Source organism: Bombina bombina, chromosome 1, assembly GCF_027579735.1.
Source record: "Bombina bombina isolate aBomBom1 chromosome 1, aBomBom1.pri, whole genome shotgun sequence".
Classification (NCBI taxonomy): domain Eukaryota; kingdom Metazoa; phylum Chordata; class Amphibia; order Anura; family Bombinatoridae; genus Bombina; species Bombina bombina.
In genome coordinates, this window is record NC_069499.1 from 534751996 (window position 1) to 534767625 (window position 15630).

Here is a 15630-nt window from a genome sequence, read left to right on the forward strand (position 1 = left end):
CAGCTTTTGGCAAAAAAGTCCTTCAGGCTGTGGTGTCGGCTAAATGCTAACTGTCAGAGAAAGTATTTTCCCACCCTTTAGGTAACATAGACCATTGGCTTGGGTATTAATACCACATGTTATGTAAACTGTAGACTATCACTTTATGAAAGAAAAACAACATTTATGCTTACCTGATAAATTATTTTCTTTCGGAATGATGATGGTCCACAGGCTTGCCCCCTTCATGTTGTGCAACAGTTCTAATGACACCTCTATAGACCCTGCTTTTGCCTTTCCTACCTTTCTTTTCCTATTTTCTACTCGGCTATATGTGAAACTAAGAGAGAGATGGGAGAGTTTTAAAGCTCTTGTATGGGTTCTTGACCCCCTCCTAGTGGCAGTAAATATATCCCATATGTTATGGAGGACAGTGGACCATCATCATTCCGAAAGAAAATAATTTATCAGGTAAGCATAAATTTTGTATTTTTTTTGTTTGTTTTTTAGCATCTTACAAGTACCCAGCATCGGCATATGACACTTTGCCAGAAGAAACGATTCAGTACCAGCATACTCATGGATCGCTTCTTGCAGGATGTTCATCGCTACCATCCACAAAACTATCAGGATACCAGGTAAGACTTATTTTGTTGTTTGTATTTAAGTTATAACCTATATAAATCCTTCTTCCTATTAACAGAACTGTCACTCGTGTGAGTGGTGTCCACACGGGATTCCTAACACTAAGGAGGTCTGAAGATAACACATTATTTACTCCAGTATTGAAAAAATGTAATCTATTTGGCTGAACCTCACAAAAATATGACACTGGGTAAGAATTTTTATGTTTGAATTTGGTACATTTCTAGTAAAAATACAACTTTTATTTAATGGAATCTGTCCCATAGTTCACATAGAGTATTACTGACATGGCTTGTTTGGTTATATAAAAATATATTTAGCTGATAAAGTCTAGATTACTATGCACACATGAAAACTGCTTCGAAACTTAATATATACAGATGATCTGCTTGATATTTTAGTTAAATAGGTCTAGGAAAACTACCACAGGATATTAATCTTAATTACAAATTTCATGAAGATTGGTACAGTTGTTTTCTCAATAGAAAAAAAAATCCACATAGTTCAAATTTTCTGAATCTTTGATAACTTGACATGATATAAGTAGCTAAATTAATTGAGGCATTGCATAGTTACAGACTTTTAAAAATACAACATTTAAGATTGAATACTCATTTGAATTATTTAATGTCTCAACTGACCATATTCGTACTCACCAAATAAAAATAGGTCATGGACAAAAGCCAAACCCACCTATATCAGGTAGTTATTAGATCCACCTCTACTCACCTGATATGACTCCTTTTATTTATGTCCTATGGACAGAATAGATTGTATTATAGGAACTTCCCAGGCACAAACATATATAAGTAAGTACTTTTTTATTATATTTCTTCCTTGAATGATAAGTAGCCTGTTAAAGTGAATAACAGGTTGAAATACAGCAGGTGATGAGACATCAAGAGATTAAATAGTGATGTCTAATAGAAAATCTTTCTACAGTGGGTTATATAGACTGCTTGTGATGTATGTGACATATACTAATACAATCTGATGTATTGCATTTGAATGGAAAAAAGACGTGTGTTTTAGCTGCACTAGTGTAAAGTTGAGCATTTGGTACATGCTAGTATATATAAAACAAATTTCTAAAGAAATTTTGCAGGTGGAGGTGTGTTCATCTAGAGCAGGCCATTAACTCATAAAATACAGCCATGTATATCAGATTTTAAGGAATACAGGAGCCAAGGGCATCTATAAAATTGGCCCTTGTGCATGGACAAGTGCACTGGCATGGCTTCTTAGAAGTAGGGAGGTGTGGGACTGACTGTGATACATCACCTTTTATCACATTTAAGCACTGCCTGTGGAGCGGTGTAGGTGGTAAGATACTCTGTTTAATATAGCTTGATTTCAAATTTAGGGTACAAATTTTATGTAACTCATTATGTGTTGCGTTACTTGCTTAAAACGTTTGAGGGTTATATATGAGGGTTGCCTACACTGCAGAAATTTAAAAAATATATATTAAAAAATTAAAATCCCTAAACTGCTGTTTGGGATGGATCAGGGTGTGGGAGGGTAATCTCTACACTACAGCAACAATTAAACTCCTTCACTGCTAGGAATTTAAAGTGAGGTGCGCAGCTGCAATTAGCGCCTTTAAATCGCCAAAAAACAATAGCAAAGCCATGTGTGTATGCTATTTCTGAACAAAGGGGATCCCAGAGAAGCTTTTACAACCGTTTGTCTTATGACTGCAGTAGTTTTGTGTAAATAATTTCAGTGAGAAACTCAAAGTTTGTGAAAAAGTTAACAAAACCAAATAGTAGCATCAAATATACCAAAATGAGTCTAAATCAGCACCTTGTGTTGTCTACTTTAAAAATATATAATTTTCATAGGTAAATAAAAAAACAAAACTATATTTCTTTTTAAATGGAGTGATAGCAAAAATGCTAAAAATTCTCTGGTAGTTTGGGCAAGTTTTCCCCTGAAATTTCCTGTAGTGAAGGGGTTAACTTACTAAATTGTTCTCAGAAGAGTTCATCTGAACTTTCTCCAAAACTTAAGGAGAGTAAATTTGCTCTACTACTACTGAGGTTTTAACTATTTTGCCTCTGGCTGTTAAAGATTTGAAGACGGGCCTTTAGTTCATCAGGGACTTCCCTTTAAGTTACCCATTAATGAGGGGTGTTTCTGACTCTGAGGACTCTTATTCTGATGATAGTCTCTCATAGTGACCCTGATGTTATAACAGAGGATGTGTCCTTTAATTTCAGGATTGAGCATATTCACGCTTTATTGCAGGAAGTCTTAATTGCTTTAGAAGTAGAGGGTTGTCCTGCTAAAGTTAAGCAACAAGTTAAGAGGAATGATAAATTATTTAAAGAGGTTTCTAAACATCATTCCTCTTTTCCTGTGTCTGACTCTTATATCTAAGGAAATCTACTAAATTTAAATTCCTCTTCCTTCTGTTTTTACTAAAATTTGGGAAACTATTCCTAAGGTGGATTCAGCTATTTCCACTGTTGCCAGGCCTACCACTCTTTCTTTGGAAGATGTTTTCGCTTCTAAGGATCCTTTAGATAGAAAACTTGAAGGTTTTCATAGGCAATCCTTTCAGCTTGAAGGTTTTAAGTTTCATCCTGCTGTCAGTGTGATAACTTTCAGAACTTGTTTATGGGGAAATGACTTTGGATGAGCGTCAGCATCACATTAATATATTGAGAACAGAAAATACTTTTATTTGTGATGTAGCAGTTGAAATTATTTGCTTTAACCCTTTGAGTGCTAATGATGGCTCTGAGCACTCTCCCACCTTGAGGGAGATCTGGGGGTTCCTTACTGCTCCTACCCAGCGATCGTGCCTGTAGAGTGACAGGCATCGCTGGGGCTTCACGTGATTCGCGGTGACGTCACGCGCAATTACGTGATGTCACCGTGCATCTTTATTTATACTTAACAATGTTAAGTATAGGAGGAGGGGGCATGCTGCTTAGAAGCCTGTACAGACCCCCAAGACCCATTGTTGGAAAGGTAATCGCCTAACCTTTTGAATAGTGTAAGTCTTGGGGGTCTGTAAAAAAAATAAAAAAGTAAAAAAACATTTTTTCAAAAATAATAAAAAAAAAAAATATTATCACCCAGGTGGGAAATGGCTTATCAGCCAACGGGTTAATGCTAAGAATGCAATTTTAGCTAGACAAGCGTTGTAGCTTAAGTCTTGGTCTGGTTATATGGTATCTAAATACTTTCTCCACCCTTTCAGAGTAAATCTCTGTTTGGACCGGGACTGGGTGCTATTATTTCTATTATTTTGGTCTGGCTACACCTCCCAGAGTGTTTACTAAAGTGCTTGAAGCTCTGTTGTCTGTAGTTCAAGTCAAGGCACCTCTGTAGTTCCTTACTTGGACAGACCTTCTTGGCCAGGCTTCCTCTTTCATCTGGCTGAGTCTCACACTTAGATTGTACTTGTCAGTTACTTCAGAGTCACGGTTGGAAAGTAAATCTTCCAAAAAGCTCCTTAACCCCTCCTACTTGTGTGTCTTTTCTGGGGTGCATAATTGTGCCATTCTGCATCTGAATCCTCTCCCTTCCATTGTTCAGTGCATGGCATGGAAGTTGTGGGTCTCATGGTGGCTGCCTCAGAAGCAGTTCCATTTGCCAGATTTGATCTTCTGACCCTCCAATTGCAGATTCTGCCTCAATGGAATTGGGACCCATGAGGATTTGTCTCAAAGGATCCAGTTAGATAAAAGGCAGTCTCTAACTTTTAATACAAATACTAGTTCTATACTTGATATTAATATTTTACAACAATATCTGTACAGAAATGACAAAAGAAATACTCCCCTCTAGATGGACCGCTGCCTTCTATCAGTCTCTCCCAAAAGACTGTTACAGAGGTATAGGTAGTGGATATAGAGGCGCAGATCCTGTGATGTTCTGATTCAATACTCCAATTAACCATAATTCCCAATTTTAACTGGGGAAGAGAAAATTCAACTCACAGGATCTGAGTCTCTAACTTTTGACAGATTCACCACTCTTTGGTTCAGATGGCCTCTTTTTCTTCTGCCAGTGTGGCTAGTAATTTCCATAGATGCCTGCCTGTTAGGTTGGGGTGCAGTCTGGGGGTTTTGGAGAATGCAGAAAGTTTCGTCTCTTTAGGAGATGAGGTTACCCATAAATCTTTTTTTTAACTCTGTTCAATCTTCAGAACTCTCCAGAGTTGGCCCAAACTTAGGCAGAAATCTATTCTGTGATTCCAGTCAGGCGATGTCAGAGCAGTTGCCTATGTCAGTCAGAGAGGAACTCATAGTTCTTTAATGATGAGTGAAGTGTCCTACATCAGCTGGGCAGAACGCTATCATTGCATGATTTCTGCCATCCATATTCCTTGTGTGGGAGGCAGACTTGTTCAATTGACAGTCTCTTCAACCAGGGGCCTATTCTGTGAATCAAGAAGTTTTAGACCAGATGACACATTGGAGTCTACAAGAGACAGATCTCATGGTCTCTTGCTTGAATCACAAACTTCCTCCATATTCTGCCATCTGGTTGTTTCCCTAGTGGTTCCATGGTCGATCAATCTGATTGACATCTTTCATCCTTTTGGTTTAGACCTTCAACTTTTATCCTGGAAATTTTTTTTTCTTCTAGCTATTTCTTGAGCTAGAAGGGTTCCTAAACATTCCACTTTGTCATGCAAACCTCCTTTTCTGATTTTTTTTTAAAATCAGGATAAGGCTGTTCTTCACACTAGCTATTCCTTTCTTCCAAAGGTAGTATCTACAGACATTATTAATCAGAAAATTTCTGGTTCCTTCTTTTTGTCCAGCCCCTAAGAACTCTGAGCATTTTCTTCACAATCTGGATCTTGGGAGAGCTCTCAAATATTATGTTTAAGCCACAAAAGATTTCAGAATTTTATTTTATTTTTGTTCATTTTTTTGGGGCCTTGCAAGGGTCAGAAAGCTACAGCTATTATTAAAAGTGACAGTCTGGTCAAAATTAAACTTTCATCATTTAGATAGGCTATTAAATTTTAAACAACTTTTCATGTCACTTTTATCATCAAATTTGCTTGTTGTTTTGGTATTCTTTGTTGAAAGCTAAACCTTGGTAGGCTCATATGCTAATTTCTAAGCTCTTGAAGGCCACCTCTTATCTCAAAGCATTAGTCACAGTTTTTACAGCTAGATACCATTGTGCTCACGCCTGTGAAGTTACTTATGAGAGGGCACAGGATGGCTAAAATGCAAGTCTGTCAAAAGAATTGAAATAAGGGCTATCTGCAGAGGCTTAGATACAAGGTAATCACAGAGATAAATAAGTATATTAAAATAACACTGTTTGTTATGCAAAACTGGGGAATGATTAAGAAGGGGATTATCTATCTTTTTAAAACAATAAAATATCTGGAGTAGTCTGTCCCTTAAGCTGTGAAGAGATCAGGTTAAAAAATCAAATTCTTTATTGTGCAAACACAGATAAAATCCATAGACCCACCAGCACAGAAAACAGACTGGCCTTACTAGTTTTGGCGTCGTACCATAATCATAGACCTGCTGGATAGTAGGAGGTAGGCATTTAAAAATACAACTCTGCACAGTCATTGGTTAGCTAAATGGGAATAAAATATACTCCCATTTAACCCCCAAGGAGAAACAATTTAGGTAATTAAAGGAGTATACACATTTGTACTAGTGTAGGACATAAAAAGCAACAATGAATCATACTGACAAAATAGATTAAATTAGATTACACATCAGAAAATTAAAAAATAATAACAGTAGATAAATAAATAAATTGACAGATGTAGACACATATACATTCAGTGGATATTAATTGAACATTTAAAATATGCCTTTGCATACAAATATTAATATTAGCATGGTAAATTTAAATATTGATTAGCTGATATATACAAAGCCTCATAGATACTCTACTTAGACTGTTATTAGAGATGTAGAGGTAATTTTACCCATAGTAGAGATTAAACACTTATACATGTGTATATGTATATATCTCTATCCACATAGGTATACTTTGAACGTTGGCATATACAGACACAACTAGATAATCACACAACAAAATTTACCAAAATATTGTATTATTATATAACAAATTTAGTATTTTTGTTTTAAATATATTCCACTAAACATAGATTCATTATCCACCTTTGTCAATACACGTATTATACTTTTTCGACACCTTACTCAAAATTATACTCTAAATATCTACATGGTGTAAGTATTCCAACTAAGGTAGGGAGATATGTGTCCTGATAGAAAAATGGACAAATGCATACCATGATATTGTTAACAATGGCAAAGCACTATGTAATGTGAGTGTATATGTGTGAAAATACACACATATCACACACTGTAACTGAATGTAGAACCTCAGTACATACACCATTAATGTGTGCAATATATACCTTGAAAAAATAAAGCAATAATGAGATTTTAAGATTTTGAATATATATATATATATATATATATATATATATATATATATATATGTGTGTGTGTTGTGTGTATATATATATATATATATATATGTGTGTGTGTATATATATATATATATATATATATATATATATATACATATATATATATATATATATATATATATATATATATATATATATATAATATCACAGAGATATATATGGATCTTAACACCAATGGTTTATTATATCATTCTGAGATTGAAGCCATTAGGGACCTGTGTACACAATTTAAAAATTCAAAAGGCTTCCTGTCGTGCCAGGAGGGCACTCTTGTCTCCTCCTCTGGGTGGCCGTCTAATGGCCTCAATCGCTCGCCATTTAATTGCTCTCACATCACCACCATGCACCTCTAAGAAGTGTCGTGATAACTCAGAACATGGCTTTTCATTCTTAATATAGCCAATATGTTACTCGTATCAAAGTTGCATATCCCTTGTAGTCATGCCTATGTATTGGTGATGATGAAGCGTATATTCTATGAGGTACACAACATATGGTGTGGAGCATTTTATACAACCATTGGTTTCATAGGACTAGTTTGTAACACATGAGTAAAAACCCTTCCTTCTGCAAGATATTCACATGCCTTACTTCTCGTTACCCCACATTTATAGGTGCCATTTAACACTGAGCCATGGTTGTAGCCCGTTGTTTTTGTGTAAGCTGGCTCGGGGAAAGGATATTACCTAGGGTTTTGTTTCTAGAATAAACACATTTTAAAGCCTTGTTCGACTATAGAACTTAAGTGTTTTTCCCCATATAGCATAGGAAAGTACTTTTTCAAAATGTCACAGATTGCATAGAAATCAGAAGAATATTGTGTGATAGTCTGTTAATCTGTGCTACTCTGTGGTTATGTTTAAATGTGTCTCTCCTATCCATTCTTGCCACTTCCTTCGCCACATTTTATCACCATTTTCTGTTAATAACCCCTCTCTATCAATCTATTTTCAATATTCACCACTTTCCTTTACAAAATCTGATTCTGTATTGCAATCCTTTTGGCTCGCAATAATTGTCCTTTCACAATGCCTTTAAAGACATGTTTCAGATGTGCGCTTTTGTTGTGTAGAAGAGTATTACCAGATATTGGTTATAATTTTGCCAGATAGGGGGTCACCCCTGAGGGTAATGTCCAATAAATTAGTCTCGGATTTATGCCACTCATAGGTGAAACTCACCCCAATCTCGCTATCATTCAGAAAGTCAACAAACCTCTTAGCTGTTGTCTCATTAGAAGACCAGACAATTAACAAATCGTCTATAAAACGTTTGTAAAAAAGAATATATGAAGTAAAGGGATTACTATCTGCATAAACAAAGCACTTCTCTAGCCACCCCATAAAAATGTTTGCATATGAGGGGGCTAATTTTGCCTCCATGGCTGTGCCTTTTTTCTGCAGATAGTAAACTCCTTCAAATCAAAAAATAATTTATGCTTGAGTAGAAAGTTGTAACCCTCTCAATATATTCAATTGTTTGGCTATCCATATTGTAGTGAAGTTCCAGAAAGTATCTAACCGCTGAGATACTCAAATTATGCGGTATACAGGAATATAAGGACACCACATCTATGGTGAGCCAACTACAGTCAGTAGTCCAATTCACATCCTCAATGAGCTGTAATACATGTGTTAGTTGCTTTGATGTGGCTATGCAAGGAAGATACAATGGGTTGTAACATTCAGTTACAGTGTGTGGATATGTGTGTATTTTTCACACATATACACTTACATTACATAGTGCTTTGCCATTGTTAATATCATGGTATGCATTTATCCATTTTTCTATCAGGACTCATATATCCATACCTTAGTAGGAATACATACCCCATGTAGATATTAAGAGTATAATTTTGAGCATGGTGTCAAAAAAGTATAATAATACATTTTAATATAATAATATAATATTTTGGTAAATTTTGTTGTGTGATTATCTAGTTGTGTGTGTATATGCCAACGTTCAAAGTATACCTATGTGGATAGAGATATATACATATACACATGTATGAGTGTTTAATCTCTACTACGGGTAAAATTACCTCTACATCTCTAATAACAGTTTAAGTAGAGTATCTATGAGGCCTTGTATATATCAGCTAATCGATATTTAAATTTACTGTGCTAATATTAATATTTGTATGCAAAGGCATATTTTAAATGTTCAATTAATATCCACTGAATGTATATGTGTCTACATCTGTCAATTTATTTATCTATCTATTGTTATTATTATTTTATTTTCTGATGTGTTATCTAATTTAATCTATTTTGTCTGTATGATTCATTGTTGCTTTTTATGTCCTACACTAGCACAACATGTGGTATACTCCTTTAATTACCTAAGTTGTTTCTCCTTGGGGGTTAATGGGAGTAATTTTTTCCCATTTAACTAACCAATGACTGTGCAGAGTTGTATTTTTTAAATGCCTACCTCCTAGTATCCAGCAGATCTATGATTACGGTACCCACACCAAAACTAGTAAGACCAGCCTGTTTTCTGTGGCTGGTGGTCTATGGATTTTATCTGTGTTTGCACAATAAAGAATTGGATTTTTAACCTGTTTCTGAGACCCTAGTTTTCTCTTCGCTATTTATCCAGTTTGGACTACAAGGAGTCCGCTAAATCACTTGGGTTCTACTGTCCTCACTTAGTGCTTTATGTTACTTTCTATTGTGGCAAGATAGAGAGTTGAAGTTGGAGGAGCCGATTGGTGGAGGCACACACACACCCCCCACAAGTGACGTCACATGCCGTATTTGAAGAGGGAGACCCGGTACAGGATCAAGTCACTTCCAGTGAATAATTCCACACCAGAACTGTGGCTCACATGCTTGGATCACAAATGGAGGCTTTTATCACTCCCTGGGGTCGAGTGAGTATTTGACTTCATCTGGTCAAGGGGTTAGTGTTTCCTTTATTACGCCGAGGATATCTGGACATTTACAAGTACTGGGAGTCATCATTTGTATTGCTCCCTGTACTATGTTACAGTATCATCTTATTATTTAGCACCAAGGTTTGCATACGAGTGTATGAGACTTTCTCCTGGGAATTACGCCTTTTTGTCCCTTTAAGCTGCCTGGCTTAAAGCCTTTATTCGTAAGGCATATTTGGTTGCAGGGAAAACTCCCCCATTACTGCTTATTGTACTAGATCAGTTCTTGGGCTTTTCATAATGAGGCTTCTATTGATCAGATTTGCAAGGCATCTACTTTGTCTTCTTTCCATACTTTTAAAAGTGTATGCCTCTTCTGAAGTTGCTTTTGGCAGGAAAGTTTGCAGACCATAGTGCCTGATCAGTAACATACCTACCTGATGCCTGATCAGTACATACCTGCCTTCACTGTTTGTACGCCCCTATTTTATGGTGATATTGTGGTCTTAACTGCTTGGGTACAGATTCCCACACGTGATGACTTGTGGACTCTCACCATCTGATGAAAGAAAACAAAATTTATGCTTACCTGATAAATTAATTTCATGATGGTGAGAGTCCTCAAATATTGCTTTCACATTAGCGTGCGCTGGTATTACAAGTTAAAAGCAATGCTAATGGGAGCTTGCGTCTTGCATTGCTGGAAGCAGTGCGCTCATGAGAGCGCATTTCTATAGGCTTGCAATGGGAGCCGCATTCTGATGCCGTCAGAACCTCGCAACAGCGATGGCAGCATATATTTACATAAATATGTATACGACTATACAAAAGAAAGAAAGAGGCAGGAGCCCCGAAACGTTGTTAGTCAATAAAAGGTATAGCCTTTGAAACCACCTTGTTCTTCTTGTTCTATGTTACAACCTGGACATCAAGGGTGGTCCTCCCAGGTGTTGCACCAGACCTAAATACTAAAGATTGTCCATACAACTGGATAGTGACAGTGCGGATCCCATTCTCTCCAATTGTTTGTATATTTTTATATACATATATATGTATGTGTATATACACATATTAACACATAAGTATTTATATATAAGCATATATAGTTAGTGGGGAACAAACAGTTTTACATAGACCGCAATGTAAAGGCACTTTTTAGTGACATTTTTTTTTTCTAATACCCCACTTCCCACCAACTTTAGACCCCTAAAATTGCCTAGTGCAGTTGTTTTTGATTTATTTAGAAAATAAACCAGAGATTGGATCTCTGGTTAATTTTTCTGAGTGCTAATTGCTACCGCAAGCTTGCGTAGCAATAACCAGCCACTTGTAATGGCTGGTTAATTATTGTGTGATAATTTAGTGCTCCACTTGTAATCTAGCTCTATATTGTTTACTTAGTACAGAAAATATTTGGAAAAAATACAGCACTATTTCCCCCCACCCTACTATCATGTTATATCATGATTACATACAATATTTCATTCTCCTGATGATTTCCTTGCTTTGTGAAATAATTATATTTTAGGTTAGTGTACTTAAATAATAAAGAATTGTATTTTCCACTTAAGTTTAAAAATATTAAATCATTGGTAAAACAAATGTGCACAATTAAGACTAGTAAAAGAAGTGGCAGGTCTATGAGTGTGGTGGAATCTACCTCCTTAAATTATGAACAAATTAGAAAGGTGACTTGCTTGTATACAACAGTGAGCAGCTGAAAAATAGTGCAGCATTTTACTAGTTTAGTTTATTAGTGGGCTGGCAGGAACATAGCAAGCAACAGTGTGTGCACTTTTCAGGGTTTTATTGTATTATTTTTATATTTTACAGATTATTTGTTTTATTATGCACGATGTTTACTTATTTAATCTGTGATGATCTTCAGTTCATGATAGTGTTCCTGTTTTAGTTAATCATCTATGTTAATTAGTGTTTTTGGGTTCAGATAACTACAGTATATTTTAAATATGTGTTTATTTTTAGGCCAACATATGATGACATTCCAGATATTATCAGGCCTCCTGCTTCACTGAAAGATTGTTCTTGTCTACCGCCAACCTTATACAGAAGAAAAGACACATTTTGATGCTAGCACAGGGGTGCCTGGCGTGGCGGACAGGTTTGCCTCTGGATCATCTATCTGCAGCCCTAACAAATCTAAACATAGTGCAATGAAAATTCCTTTGGAGCATCCACTGAAAAAAAATGTAAAAAAGAAAATGTTCTCTGCATGCTATACCTCAGCAAAGTAAACTTATTTTAATTAACAGCCAGAATGCCTTATATACAGCAGTCAATACCATACCTCACAGCTCTCCCTTAAGCACTTTACAGTGTTATTCCAATAGCCCATTGACTGCAAATAAAACTATTTCCTCTGAAACAACACAAACAAACTTATATCAGAAAGACCTAGTAGAAAGAAAGGAGTGTGGAATGTGCACAAAATGCCCTGTTTCAGAACAAACAGTAAGCCCTACAAGAGGTTTACAAATAAAACCATTGGATTCCAAGCTTACTGTTATAATCTTTCAGGTATATCTGATGGGAAAAAAAGTGGTTTCAAAACTCAGGGAAAAACAGATTACATTCTCAGGAATCATATGTTGGGTGGGACACTGGAAGAACTGTCACGTCTTTTTAGGAAGTGAACATGAGTCCCAAACTCAAGGTGAAGAGTTGTGTAAAAATGACAAAACAGTGGATGAAATAATTGAAGAAGTGATTTGGATGCACTGCTATGGAACAACACCTAAGGTGTCACATGTAGAATGTGAAGAAAGCGTTTCGTCATTAAATGTTAATTCAATTGTTGGTGCCTACAGGACTCAAATCTAAGCTTTGACTGGGATATGCCAGTGCAGTCTGGAGATGATAACTCCAAGGTATTCATGAAAAATTGGGACTTGCTGAAAGAAATGAATGTGAGCCTAGGAGAAGACTATGAATCAAAGCTCACCTCTGTACTCAGTGCAAACCCAATAAAAGAAGTAAAGGATGTAAAATTAGAGAGTGAAGAAGCAGGTCCTTCCATCTTTGCCCCATGTGCCTCCATCTTTTGTGGGAAAAACCTGGTCTCAAATTATGTATGAAGGATGATTTGAAAATGACGACCTAGTCAAAAAACAATTTAAGAATGGAAAGTTTCATTGCTACTTTGAAAATGGATCTTTAGCGGGCACTAAAAGGAAGAGTAAGAATAGACACACAAAAGAAGAAATAAAAGTTAAAATGGAGTCTCAGTCAAACATAGAGAAAGACTTAGAAATAAATAAAGCACCAGTATCACTTCATGAAGGGTGTGATGGGTCTGATATTCCCTCTCTTCATTCTGAAAAGGCATTAAAACCTGATATTAGTAAACCTGGTAGAAGGATATGGAGACTAGCCTCAAGATGCCAAATTGTTAAGGTCAGTCATGGCACTCAAACTAGTTTATTAAACTATCACACAGGGAAAAGAAAAGTGATTACAGATGATTTTGAATCAGAATGTAAACAAGACATTCACAATTTTGAGGATGAAAGAACACCAGACATAAAAACTAGAATGTGTGCTCTGAGACTCCCAGAATCATACAATAAAATTTTATCTCCAGTGCAGCCGAAAACTGTGGTTTATGTCCTTTCCCATCCAGATTCCAAACAAGATAAAGGTAAACCAGCTTGCATCTCAAAGCAAGGTCGTAACAAGTTCTCCACTGAAAGTAGGGATTCAGTATATTTTAAATACAAACAGTCCCCACTTAAATATTATGATCCTCTAACTAACAGGATCCTTAAAACACCTCCAAAGAATACCGTACAAGGAATGGATGTAAAAGGCCCCCATGTTCGAAAACTATTTAGAAGTCTTAGCAGTGATGTAAATAAATTACAGTTTAAACAGAAAAAAAATCCACTACCTGTAAAAGGTCAATGAGTAGCTGTTCCTTTGCATCTCTTTGTGCGGATTCCACCAAAGGAAACCAAGTAAGCCTAAGTATTCAAGGAAGTGAATCATCTAGCCAATACAGAATTTACTGACTCTCTTAAGTTAGGAGACTCAGATAAGCCATATGGACACATTTCTATTTCCCCCTTGCAGTACTCATAAAGCCCAATTTAAGACTGGTATCCAGCTTACTCCAATAATTGCTAGGACCAGAAATATTCATCAAGATCTAAGAAAAATCAGCTTCCCAAGACAGGTAATTTAAAAGCATCAAAAAAGAAAACAAGAAAAAAATCAGAACCTGAAAATAACACAGAATCTAATACTAATCATTGTGGGATGATTAGGATGGGTACAGCGAGTAGCACAACGAAGATCACATAGAAAAAAGAAGTCTTCCATTAACGTGCGAAAAACAAACCGTTCCATTAGTTCAGGCTTGTATACCTAGGCAAAATACTCCAAAGAAGGGCCTGAGAAATAATTTGCCAGCTAGTGAAAGTGTGCATACTCTTGTGAAATCACAATATTTTTCTTTAAAGCCTACCAGGAGAAAACCAAAGATCACTAAACCAGTGCAGGTTATTGAAGGTCACCGTAAATCAAGAGGTAGAACATGCACAATTGCAAAGGCTACCGATAGTAAAGAAACTGTAAAAACTGCTTCCTCTAAGAGAAAATCATCTAGAACTTACCCTGTACTGCAAGGAGACAAGAAACCAGACTCCCAAAATGTCGTACAAGGACCCACCTGAAAGAAACACTAGAAGGAGAGTAACATGACACTGTTAAATTCCATTGTACTACCAAGATAAAGACTTAGTTAAAGTTACTTAGTAAAGATAAAACACTGTGTAATAAAACGGGTACAATAATATTTTTATACGATTTTATAGTTTTAAGAAAGAAAAATGCTAGTTTCAAAAAATATTACTGCCAATTGTAAATTTATTTTTTTATTGTAGTTTCCTGTTCTGTAAATATTTAATACACGCATGGCACTTTTGCACTTGATTTTACTTTTTTTTATTGGTTTTACAACTAGTTATTTTGTATTGTTTTTTTTATTATTTGGATAAGTCGGTTTTAGTTCTCTATAGGGCATTTTTTGTATTAAAGTCTGTAATGGTACTAACAGGCCAGATATTAAAGATATCCAAAACACTATTTTCCCCAATATACACAGCAAAGGATATCAAGTGAAAAATTGTTTGTGTGAGTGGGTGTGTGTAAGATGGATGTATATCACTGAAAATGTCCCATACAAAATAATAGAAATGAACAATATTAACTTATAATACCAATATTACAGTGTTTAAAATATTAATGTAATAATGAAAAATATATTTTAATGCAGCTTTATACATATTTTATTGTTACAAATATAAATACATATAGTTAATGTGCACTGACTGAATTAATGTGCACTGGCTGTGCTAGTGTATTTAAAATATTTGAATGAAAGAGTATTAAAAATAAAATAGGTTTTTACATTTTCTATTAAAAGAGATTCTTATTTTCTCTCACCACATTATTCATCATAAAAAATCTTTTGCTGACCTTAAAAAAAAACAAACAACACTAGTACCAGTTTTCAGCACAGATCAAGATGTGAAATCGTATTGGTTCTTATGAACATTGGTTACAAAGAGACAATCATTGCAATTATTTATTTTAGAAGCATCTGTGTCAAGTTATTTCTGTATTGGCTGAAAGCTGCTCACAATTCCAC

The 15630-nt window shown here is 35.6% G+C and overlaps 1 protein-coding gene across 1 annotated transcript in view; it reads left to right on the forward strand.

The window, feature by feature from the left end:
• ZDBF2 (zinc finger DBF-type containing 2) overlaps nt 1–15404 on the forward strand; it is a 173296-nt gene extending 157892 nt beyond the window's left edge. Inside the window, 5 exon segments of the mRNA XM_053713210.1 lie at nt 490–617; nt 11949–12045; nt 12501–12686; nt 12791–12985; nt 12987–15404. Coding sequence (XP_053569185.1) covers nt 490–617; nt 11949–12045; nt 12501–12686; nt 12791–12985; nt 12987–13886 — 1506 coding nt within the window. The 3' untranslated portion in view covers nt 13887–15404.
• The last annotated feature ends 226 nt before the right edge of the window (nt 15405–15630 follow it).